At 38.7% G+C, this 12006-nt stretch overlaps 2 protein-coding genes across 4 annotated transcripts in view; one reads left to right on the top strand and one right to left on the bottom strand.

Moving 5' to 3' along the window:
• Positions 1-3020: 3020 nt before the first annotated feature.
• LOC109462882 (ATP synthase subunit d, mitochondrial-like) lies at positions 3021-5326 on the bottom strand. Its single transcript, XM_019759520.1, has 5 exons — positions 5099-5326; positions 4715-4811; positions 4216-4287; positions 3965-4027; positions 3021-3486 (listed from the first exon to the last, which is right to left on the bottom strand). Exons 1-5 carry the CDS (start codon positions 5218-5220, stop codon positions 3361-3363), a joined length of 480 nt encoding a protein of 159 aa, XP_019615079.1. The 5' UTR covers positions 5221-5326; the 3' UTR covers positions 3021-3360.
• A 1380-nt stretch (positions 5327-6706) lies between these two features.
• Positions 6707-12006, top strand: part of LOC109462798 (3-phosphoinositide-dependent protein kinase 1-like) — a 22127-nt gene continuing 16827 nt past the window's right edge. For 2 of the 3 annotated variants that reach the window (XM_019759411.1, XM_019759410.1), the window contains exon 1: positions 6707-6845. In XM_019759411.1, the coding sequence (XP_019614970.1) occupies positions 6822-6845 (24 nt within the window). In that variant the 5' untranslated portion in view covers positions 6707-6821. The remainder of the gene's footprint in view (positions 6846-12006) is intronic. The other variant, XM_019759409.1, reaches the window with a different exon arrangement.

Below are 12006 nucleotides of genomic sequence, written 5' to 3'. Positions count from 1 at the left end.
CTGTCATACAATATGGCTATGCTGTTATGTAGCCAAGTTGTTACACAATCTCTCACTGTCAGGGGCTGACTGGGCCTCCTCACCAAGAGCTTGTGGCTACACCTCTTTACTCAAGAGCAGAACCATTCCCAAAACTAGAGAAGTAACATTTGCAAAGCAAATGCATAATCTTTACCTTTGGGCATGGTCTGCTCTGTTAATTCTTACTCAAACACATTCACATACATGTACTACTAGTATATGGTGACAGGAGTAGAGCAGACCATGATTGCAACATTATGTACCCCAACACCAGTCACCATGGTGGCAGACGTCAACAAATCATGTCATCGGCCAGGTCAGAGGTTAGTGTTTGGAACAGAACAGGAGGAGGAAGAAACTGAGTAAAAACAATATCATGTTTTCCTTCGGTAAGCTACCAATAGGAGCTCAAGATTATCACTATGAAAATCAGTCCAATGGGAATTCAGGGTTTTCTGTCACCATGAAAATCAGTCCAATAGGAGCTCAGGATTCTCTCACTTTGGAAACCAGTCACACACAGCCTCCAACACCATGGTAACAGATGCTTTGATCAAGGTTCATCCAGGTAAAAACAAAATTGGTACTCAAGCAACTGGATAGATTTTTGAATGGTACGAGATTTTCTCAGTCTGTTCCCAATTCTCTTGACTAAAAGGTGTTGGCCATACAGGTGCTATAACCGTGATGTAGTCAGGCTAGTATTAAGTGCACTTACACAACAATTTCAGTGGTTACGGTAAAAAAGAAAGAGCTTTTTTTTTTGCTTGGTAAGAGAGTATATATCTTAAGGTATTGTTCAGTTGTAGTGTTAGTAGGCTTTGTTGCAATGTGTTCTTGAAAGTTGCAAAATGCTACATGACAATCATTGGTGCAGCGTAATTCGCTATTTTTTCCTCATCATAATGTTAACATTGATCAAATTGTGTCGTTTGTAAATAACGTATGTAAATTAAGCTAAAATGTACTGTATGTGTCAAGATTTATTTTTAGACTTTGAGTGTTGATGGTTAAGAAGTTGACTTAAGTTGTTAACATTCCATGTTTTGCTGTCTATGTCATGCATAGTAAGTAATTTAGATGTCAAATACCATACTTCATTCATGAGATCATGCATATTATGTCTCTAATGTCAAGCAATGTTATACTAAATTGTTTTATGTTTTTTCTCATCAAAATCCGGACATTTTATGAAGCCAGTACCATACTCACTCATTTTGTTACTGTCTCTTTATAAGAGGCATAATAGAATCATAATTGCTCTACCGGTAATTTTGCTGTGTTCCATGCTTCTGTTTTTTCTTAGAGTACGTTCTGCCCAGTTGGCTGTTTTTGTATTGTGAAATGCGGTGCAAACAGTTGAAAAACACTTATCCAACATCGAGCAACACTCAGCTTTTTGGTCCACTTATAATTTTTTCATTGTTTGATGAAAAAAAAAGTTTTTTTTTCCTGGCTTAAGGTTTTTAACCTCCTTTCTATTGTATTAATCATGCTAAACAAAATTGTACTAGTTACGCAATGGGAAAAAAATTATGTTGGCTTTGTGGATGGCAAATTTATTTGGCATCACCCTTAATTGCATTATAAGTCCAAAGATAAAGCCACATTTACAATGTGTTCTAGATCTATTTGTAACAAAAAGGTTTTGTACTATTTTGTAAGAATGCTAAGAAGATAGTTTACAAACATCCAAAAGGAAAGAGCTTTAAATCTGTTATGTTCTAATACCATAGAATAATATAACATTATTGTATAGAGAGGTGACAAACTGTTTACAGAGCTATCTTGATTGCAAATAACTCTTTAACAGCAAAAGTATGCAAATTAGTATCTTCCATGTAAATTTGAAGACTTGTATTCAACAGCAAATAAACAATTTTAAGACTGTTAAGTGTTCTGTGTACTTAATATACAAATGTACATGTATGTACCTGCAATGTACTAGTATATACTTCTGTAACAAGACTGGCAATGAAAGCATACATTGACATAGCGACAGTGGTTGTTGCTAGGGTTATTGTTTGCATGGCACTGCCATGAGTTTATGATTTTGAGGAAGCCTTGGCACCCTACCCTCCCCTGTATAGTGAACAAGCCCCAGGGTCACAGAAAGTACATGTAGGTTCTCCCAGGGGTTTCCAGGAATGTGGGCATGTCAACAGAGCTGGGAGACATTCCTGTGGACATTCCATGCCTGTGGACAAAATGCCTGTGCAAATTCCTACAATTCAGGCAAATTGTACACAATACATACAAATTCATTCACGGAAAATTCAACACAGTCTCACCCTTTGAACTTAAGTCAGACAGCAGAACAAGGGGACACTCTCTGCGAGTAGCACGGGAGACAGCATGTGGCAACAAGAGGGCTTGCTTCTTTGCCAACAGAATGGTGGTATGGTGGAATAACCTACCAGAGAAAGTGGTGACATCACCCAGCTTAAATGCTTTCAAGGAAAGACTAGACTTACACATGAACGAGAAAAACCTGATGTTCGACTACAGAGCTCTGGATCGCCCTCAGAAACCAGGATTGTCGATGAACTGAAAGTGATGAGCGGCCTAAACTGGAACCTAAGCTCCTACATGTACGTGGTCGAAGACATCTACTCCACTCTACTCTAATACTGTACCATTAGGCTCCTCCCTGAGACGTTGCCAAAAACCTGAAATCTGGTGCAGGAAGGATGCCATCTGTTGGACGACGCATGAACTGCATTGGATGACTGCATGTTTCTTCAGTGCAGTTCTTGTATGTAGAGGGTCCAGTGCAGTTACATGTATGTATGTTCAGGTACAGAAACTCACCGAATCATAAGGTATCTTATTCAATTGTTGTACCTATCCCAACAGTACTCCCATATTAAAAATTAGGAAAATCCATTATGAATTCCTACAGTTACATGTACATTGTACCTTGTCCTTGGTCACACACACACTAACAAACACTCCAGCCTAAAACATAATAATTGACTGATAAAAAAGAAACAACTGCATTTTCTTAGCAAGCTGTCAATACAGCTCTTTTTATTCTTCACAGAAAAACAGTCAAATCTGAGTATGGGTTGGTACATTCACTCTCAATCCAATACAATACATTGTACCAGGAAGATGCTGACTTTTATTTTTACTTCCAAAAAACGTTTCATACAGAAGTTAAGGGGGATTTTGTTTAGGGCCAATTTAAGTGTAAGCCAAGAATGTACCTTAAAACTTCACACTTCAATCTTCTACTTGGAAAGTGACCATACATCTGTGTATAGATATCTCAGTTGGTGACAAAAATTGGGCAGACTTTGATGTTAAAGTCGTTAATACTCCAAACGAGTGTACTAATTAACTGATGGGCTTGTGTGGCCAGATGGGGTACTTTTCCTTGTCTGGTTTCATTTCGGGGAACGCGGCGAACACGTCGTCATACGTCATGAGTTCCGTGGGAGGCATGTTGTTGTAAATGGCCGCCTGAGAAAACAACAAAATTTTTTAGAGTTAAAACTTTTCATCCAACACAGAGATGCTCTCACTCTCAGTTCAGTCTATTGAGGAAAAGCAGAGAGACTGCTCCAAAGCTCTAGGTGAGAGCTTCTTTGTATTGGATCAAAATTGTAACTGGAAACATCTGACTACCAACACTGATGAATTGTTAGTTTGTTCTACAGTTTTCATCCTCTCCTTGACTACGAGTTTTTCCAGTCCAGATTTCTATAGAAGAATCAACTTGTATGACATTTTCACAACTCATTGTATGGTATGCGACAAATATGGTGCCCATTGTTTTCTGTACTGTGAATAACTGGACTACAGTTGAAGCAAATAAGCTGCCCATTTTACTCATGGGCAAAAAGATGGTAAGGAATAAACTTGTTATGATTGTCCCAGTATATCAAGGACCTTCAGCACACTACATCTAACAAACAAACAAACAAATAAATAAACAGACCTGTTCCTCATACCCCTTGATCCGTGCGTTGGACTCTGCGATGAATTTTTGCACATCTGCTTGCTGTAAAACAAACCAGGAAAGTTTAAAACACGAAAATGCTAATTTTTTAATGGCTCTATCATTATTTGGCTGAAGCATCATTTGTTTAAACTGCTAATTGTTATGGACAGTCATTACTGTCAGGATTGGTGCAGTTTGAAATTTCTAGCATTTATCTTTATATACAAATTTGTAGCAAGTAAACTCACCGCTTTTTTCTGAGCCTCCTCCAGTCCTGCTGTGTAGGTGTCAGCGGGCTCCGGGACCTTCACTGCATTGAACTGTGAGGTGTTCATGACAAACAGCAGTGAGTTGAAATAAATTAAAGTATGGAGTAACTGGTAACGTAGGATACTACATGTATGCCATAAAGCAGTTACTCAAGCAACTGGATATGATTTTGGCAGTTTCTAAAATCATACCCAGTTGCTTGAGTAACTGCTTTTTGGCATATCGTATTACCTGGCTGTCTAACCTTCATTGATGTAATACTACATGTAGTATGATGTCTCAACTTTTACAAATCACAACACAGCCATTTTTGACAATATGGCCACTTTTTTGACTTGATAATATGGATGATATCGCATGCACATCGATTTGTGTCAATGATATATTGTGAATAGCAAAATTCTGCCCAGCAAAAGAAGTGTGAACTGAAGTAACTTGCTGCTTGTACCGGAAATTAAAGATTTGATTTTTTTTTACCTTCTGTTCAAACTCATCCACCAGAGCTGGGTTAGCAAGCCGGGACTTGTAGAAAGCAAAGTTGATGGCAGCTGGCTTCTCTGGTGTGGACAGATACCTGAAACAAACAGAACAAATAAGAAATATGTTGTAGGTGTAAATTATAATTTGTGGGGAGGGGGGGCGGTAACTACATAGAACTGTAACCTCCTCTAGGAGACAGAAATTATCATAGAAATCTTTGGCCATGATGATTTCTAGAATAACCAAACCAACCAGGATTCCCAAGTCTTTACCTATTCCTCTAAATTTTGAAGGTGTCAAGAAATTTTGGGGAGAAAAGTCATAAATTTTCGTCCTCTGACCCCAAACGTAAAATCATGTGGACATGACCCCCATACTTACTTGGAGTAGATAGCGTCCGACTTAGCCTTCAGGGCAGTGAATTGCGCCTTCTGGTTAGGAGGAACCCTTTCAGCAAAGGCTATCCAGTCTATCGCCTTCACTGCCGCCCTGCGTCCCGCCATTTCTTCTCTTTTTCTCCCTCTTCTTTTCGCCCTTCTTTCCTGACCGGTTCGTACCAAGATGGCGGCTCAAGGAGACCGAGTGAAGGATTGTGGGATATATAGATTGTTCCACTACGCGTGGGGGTGGTACTCCAAGCAGATGCTTGGTGGAAGATTGTAGCTTTTGCCTGCTGCATTGCTTCTGTGATATAAACTTAATCTCCCAGCAGATCCTTTTCAGTGGCAAAAAGAGAGTATCAAATTTCCCAGGCAGTATCCATTAGCCAGAGAAGGTCACCGGCCACCGATTACTAGTAGCGACCAAAAAAAAGAGGCCATATATATGAAAAGCTAACGATCATTCCCCCACAACCTCTGCTTCGAGAGTAATACACATGTATAAACTGTCGGTCCAAGCTGTTTATAACTTGTATAAGGCTTGGCAGTCAGAAAAGTTTCACCCAACATCTGCTTAGAGATTATTGGGTGTGATTTTATGACTTGACCCTCGATGACAGAAATGACAGAAATATGACCTATATTCAGGGACAACTTTTGAGTTACGTCCTACTCCGATAAATAGGTGAAATATAAATACACTGTTACCCATTTAATCAATTACTTATTTCTGGCGTATCTGAAGTATTTGAAGAGATAGTCACGATAACTTTTATGAACAACATACAATGAGCACTGAAAAAAACCCTATGGTACATGGTGCGAAAAATAAATGAGTTTTGCTAAAGAATCAAAATAGATTTACAAAAAGTGTTATCCCACCCACATGTTTTCTCTTTCTATTAATTTTGCATTAATTGTTATTGATGTTTTCTCACTCTAATTCCATACTCCGGAGTCCGGAAGCTCGAAGAATAGTTCAATCTGTAACCCTAAAGAACTCCAATACAGCAGGGTGGGAACTTAGCACAATGAATACAGTTAGAGTAGAAAACATTTTGCGACCAATCGTCAAAATATACATTGGACATTGAGGGGGTACAATGTATTTATACGTTTTGCAGTGTTTATATGATTCTACTAATAGCCATTGGTAAAAGGTGTACGTTATATGACGTCAGTGCCACTCCTTTTCACACGGCGGTTAAAACGCAGTTTCCGTCCGCATACACTCGCCCCTGCAAACATTACTCTTTCATGTAACTAATAAACGCCCCCATAAACGCATTTATTACGTAGGTTTGACGCAAAATCCCCTGGCACCACCCTGTGATCATGTGGACTCTTCCAAGTAATGCCGTAGGCGTCGCAGTGCGCAGGCTCACTGCAACCATATTTGGTATGGCCGCGTTTGGTGAGTCCCAAGTATGCAAATTTCTGTGATCACCGAAGAAAATTTACGAAGAAATTAAAGTAAAACGAGAAGCAGTGCGAAATATAAGTTTAACATGACGTTAATGAGTGGATTTTACACTAAATGTACAAAGAAGAGCGTTGGTAAGAACGACTTACAATATATTTCAGTAGCTTGCACTTTTCACATGTATCTCATTTGCATATTCGTGATTGGTCAAACCCCGCCAACCCGGTATTCCTAGGGACAATGGCGGATGTTCTCTAGGTGGAACTAAGACATCCTCACGAACAACACGCGATTCTTCCTCATGGCAGAAGTACAGAGTGGAGTGGTAAGTATCCTTCGGTACCTTTAACCCTCCTCTTTCTTCCAGGGATAAGATTTAAGCGCTGCTGAGCGAATTTTCTCCGAAAACTTGCGACATAGTTTAGGCGGTTCACACCGGTGAGTGACGTTTGAAGAAAATTAATTGCAGACAGGAAAAAAATCGTAAAATTCCGTCAAGTCGTCTGACATTTTAGCCCGTCTACTCAGACCTGTCAACGTCCCTTTATGTACCAAAATAACTCATATAACCCCAGTTTTCTGTAATTCTGACGGAAAGATATCTCCAACGATCTAAAATCATGTACCACTGCACTTGTTTGTGTAGGTGTAAACTGAGGTATTTTTGACTACGGACGTTTCAGTTTCTCAGTTGTTTCCTGGTACGATAAAAAGGCACGAAAAAACAAACAGAAGGGCGGGTCAAGTCTAGGTCAGTCCACGTACTAAGAAAAAAGGGATTGTACTTTATCTACCAGGTTAGGGTTCACTCTCAGAGAGGGAGGTGTGTGTGTGGTGGGGTGGGGGGGTCCTGTCTAAAAAGCCTTGGTACCCCCTCCCAGTTTTCAGTGTTTAACTAGACCCCCCCTCCTTCAACACAGACTTTTGCTCTTTAGTTATGATTAGGGAATTGTATTATATAGATAAAGATATTCATCACTTTGAGTGTATTGTCATTGTCACAGGAGGAGGGTACATGGTGTGCTTGTATGTTTGTTTGTTTTTGTTTCCTATAAGTATAACTAAAAGTCTTAACTCATTAAACTGTGTCAGTGTGTAGCACAATGGCTTTGCTAGTCTTTTCCATGTAAGTACAAACTACATGTTAGACGAGACTGTAAGGTTTGATCTTGCAGTTTATTGCAATTATTACACTAGTACTACTTCTATTACAATTACTACTTCTTGTTAAAATTACCATTTGTACAATGTAGTAGTGAGAACTGATATTCAGGGGGAACTATCAGCTTATAATACCACTTTCATAATCATATGCAGGCTTGTACTGTAGTTGTACAGGTACATAAATACCACTGCCACAGAACTGTACCACATGTATGTGTGAGGTCTACCTGCACCTAACCTGAACGTTGAAAAAAAACAAGCCAGTGAGTAAGTTTGACACAAAACATCTCATACATGTAGCAGACTAAATAACATAATTAGCAATTTGCTATTTAGTCTGCATCCAGTTCCCCTTTTCTCTTCGATGAAGGTCACGTTCATTCAGTCGGCAAATAGTAGATTATTCGCACTCGTCTGGGTTCAAAGGGTTGTTTTTGAGTGTCCTGACCAAGGTACAATAGGCAATTCTTCCAGCAGCTCCGCACACCTGTGCAGGTAAATTAATTGTCCAGAAGGTAAAGGTGTTTGTTTGAATAGAGGAAACGAGAAAAATACCTCTGAACCAGTCACGACTGCTGTGTTAGCTGGTGTGTTATGCCCAAGGGCGGTTATACCGGCTATACAGATAGAGCTATACATACATACATACATACATACATTGTACATACATACATACATACACACACACACACAGGGCTTTTTCTGAACAGGGGAATAAGGAGCTGCTCCCTCATGTAACCAGCCAGCTTCCTCATATCAATTGTCAGATTGAAGCTACTTACACACCATTTAGTCTTTCTCAAAATGATCATTTTCCAGTAAAGATGTAAAAACAACACAACAATGCATTCTAACATTACAAACTGTGTTACTCTCATTAAAAAATCCCCCCTCGGTCACTTCACTGAGTTTTCACTCCCTCGCCATGCTTGTGATCTGCTCCCTCATGCTAAATTTTTCTAGAAAAACCCCTGCATACCAGCAGTACATATTAATCATGTAAGGGGTATCAAACCATTCTGAGGTCTGCTAGTCTCAGCCTCTGACTGTGCTTTTTTAAAACTGCCATGAATAAGTCAGGACTGTCTCAAAAATTATGTCACAAACATATTTCAAGACATCAAAAGTTAAATTTTCAATGGAACAAAAATCAGTAATAATACTAATATGATTCATATGCTCATAAAAGATCCTGTGAGTATAGCCTTTCGTTTGAGACCTATGTATATTTCAGTCACTTTGGCCTTGTAGTTCGGTCATTGACCGGAGGGAAAAAAACAGGTTTAAAGTAGTTAAGTTGTTATGTTCGTCTGGCCAGATTTGATCAGACTTCAAAAGGCTATGCAAATTGTGCTAGAGGACGTTGAACTCTTGTCTGAGACTGAGCTTGGCAGAAGTCTTTATAATACAATGTATGTCTGACAGTGTGATTCTAACTGAGAGGGTCTTCAAGGGCTCAAAATACCACCAGTCCTGCATATGCAGGCTCTGTGCAGTAGTTTCTGATGGTTACCTACAATGTACACCTAACCTGCACTGGTCCATGTACTGGGTGTATGCAGGTTAGTGCAGGTAAAATTGGAGTTGTGCAGGTATTTCTGATGTCTACCTGTACCTACCTGCACTGGTCCATGTACTGGGTATATGCAGTTGGAGCTGTGCAGGTATTTCTGATGTCTACCCTGCACCTAACCTGCACTGGTCCATGTACTGGGTATATGCAGGTTAGTGCAGGTAAAATTGGAGCTGTGCAGGTATTTCTGATGTCTACCTGCACCTAACCTGCATTAGTCCATCATCATCATGTATTGGGTTTATGTGTACATGTACTACTATCTTGGTGCATGTGTGTGGATTTTATTTTCTGCATTTACATACACATATACATGATGTGAAGTATATAATTATTATTAAAAAATAGAAAAGAAATGATGTGTTATGTTTGGAAATTTGCCCATCTCTCAATTTGTCAATCACCTAGCTGTGGCCACCGACTGTGCTTAAAACTAACACCAATACCTCTTTGCTAATGTGGCGTACTAAATCTAGTCTGCAAAATATGCAAAATCTCAAGGTGAAACAGAATGCACGAATAGCTCACAAACATGCAAAAATGTAATTGTTTGACATAATTTAGAGTGAAATTCTTAAAATTGTGGTATACATGATTACTACATACGCCTTGTATTTTTAGTGTAAGAACAGATCTTGATTATTATGAAAATTAGAGATTAAGTCTCAAAAATAAATGAAAATAAATTTTTATCGTTGTTGATAAGGTCAATGACTGAAAGAAATTGTGTTTCCTGTTTCACTGGATCAAATTGTAGTCGAAAGGTGGTATTTTTTTCCGGTAATCGCAGTTAGAATGGTAGAAAAACAATTAACCGTCACGAACGTTAGCATGAAGTGTTTACAAGGTGCTGTCTGAATCGCTAGTAAGTACTCGATCGCTGCAGGCGTGCAAATGTTTACTGCCGTCGTCAGGCAACATATTATCCAAAAGCACCCTCTAATTTCTAAACCCCTGGGAACCTTGCAACTAGTTTTACGTACTCTCTTCCTAATTTGTATACAAGGCCGGTCATCCTAAATCCCTGAATTTGCCAGCAAGAGCAGGGCTGGAAATACTGGGTGCATGTGGACCTTAGTGCACCCAAATTTGAAGCTGTGCACCCAAATATTTTCATAGGTTTATGTATGTAAATTGTAAAGATTTTAAATAATATTACATAGTAGCATAAAGCATACTCCTAACATCTAAGTGTCAGAAAAATAATAAAATCATTGTTGTAGTACTTTAGTTTAGAAATGAACAGAAGCATAACTACATATAGTTATTGCTGACATCCTAGTTATTACTAAAAAGTATATGGTGGACCCGGGGAAAAAAATTGTGCACTCGATTTTTTAGGTTGGATGCAACAGTGCACGCCACCTATTCCCGAAAACGAATTTCAAGCCCTGAAGAGCTGTAGATGTTTACGTATTTCCGGTGAAAATCTTCGTGAGATATCATATCAGAAAATCCCTGAGAGATTGAACCAAATATAGGAGGTATGACACTAACTAAGATAGATACGCTAAATTTAGCACTAAGGTTTTCCATGGGGGGCGCGCTAAGTAATACATACATGGTATACTACTCCTAGCTGGACATTTATATTTAGATGTCTGCATCTATCTTGGAAAGGGTAGTGTTATTATAACAGGACTGGTTATCCTATTTGGCTGGATTTAGATTTTAATACTGTATTGACTATATCAATCTCTGATTGAAAACACTGGATACTAAATTCACTAAGACTTTTTTTGTAAAATTTTTCTGGAATTTTGATCTCTGAGTTGGTGGCAATGATTTTTATTATGTTAATTTTTTAATTTTTTTTTTCATTGGCATTGTAGCAGGTTGGATTCTACATCAAGTTAGACATGATATTTCATGATTTTTTTTTCCACGCTTCGTTCTGATTTATACATAAAACTGTGTCAGAAACTCAGATGTTTTTTTACCCGTGTGCTATTTTTCTACCTCTTCGTAGTTCGATGGCCACTTGTAGCGGATAATATGCTTCGTTAATGAGCTGGTTTACGCACGGTAGCGAGTGCGTACGCAGAAAATACCGGTCTTACAATTGTTCCTTGAAAACACTTAAGGCACACCTGTGCCAATTCCAAGAAAAATGATGGGACTAAAGATAATGAACAGGATGGTCTTTGAGCCAATTATGTTCAGATTCAGAAGCTCACATCTTTGAAGGTTTTACGTACAAAGAAGATATTTTTGTTTCTTCAAGTGTTTTTCTCTTGGATTGGCACAAACACTTGACAATATCAATGGCCAATGGAAGTCGTGCCAGGTGTACTAGTACTCTAGATAGTTTCTGGCTGTTCTACTTTTCTGGTAGGTCAAAAAAAAAACTGGAAGTAAGGCCACACCAATTTAATTTCTTGGTTAACGGATTTTTCTAGAAAAATAATGGAGCGGGCGGGCGAAAAAAAAATAAAAATAAAAACACGCCTAGGCATCCTATTAAGTATTATGGCCCAAAATGGTATGATAGGAGCCATGAAGTCAACACACCAGGCTGGTTCAAAATTTAAACAATGAATTTTGAACTTTTAATGATACCGTTGCATTGAAAGATGGAATAACTGTAACAACTAGGATGAAAAGGACTGTTTTCAACTGTTCAGGGCAAAATATGAGCATTTTGCAGTTGATTCTGAATTTTTATTTTTATTTGCAAATCAGAAAAAAATGAAGCAGGCGAATCCGTTAACCAAGAAATTAAATTGGTGTGGCCTAAGGGTATTTTTGT

Source organism: Branchiostoma belcheri, unplaced genomic scaffold (assembly GCF_001625305.1).
Source record: "Branchiostoma belcheri isolate BF01 breed outbred unplaced genomic scaffold, Haploidv18h27 scaffold12, whole genome shotgun sequence".
Lineage (NCBI taxonomy): Eukaryota > Metazoa > Chordata > Leptocardii > Amphioxiformes > Branchiostomatidae > Branchiostoma > Branchiostoma belcheri.
The sequence above is the reverse complement of the archived record's forward strand: the minus strand, read 5'-3'. Positions and strand labels throughout refer to the sequence as shown.

Coding starts and splice junctions, on each gene's coding strand:
- LOC109462882 (XM_019759520.1), bottom strand. CDS start 5,220: ATGGCGGGACGCAGGGCGGCAGTGAAGGCGATAGACTGGATAGCCTTT. Junction 4,288..4,714: donor TGGATGAGTTTGAACAGAAG/GTAAAAAAAAAT, acceptor AACACCTCACAG/TTCAATGCAGTGAAGGTCCC. Junction 3,487..3,964: donor TCAAGGGGTATGAGGAACAG/GTCTGTTTATTT, acceptor TTGTTTTCTCAG/GCGGCCATTTACAACAACAT.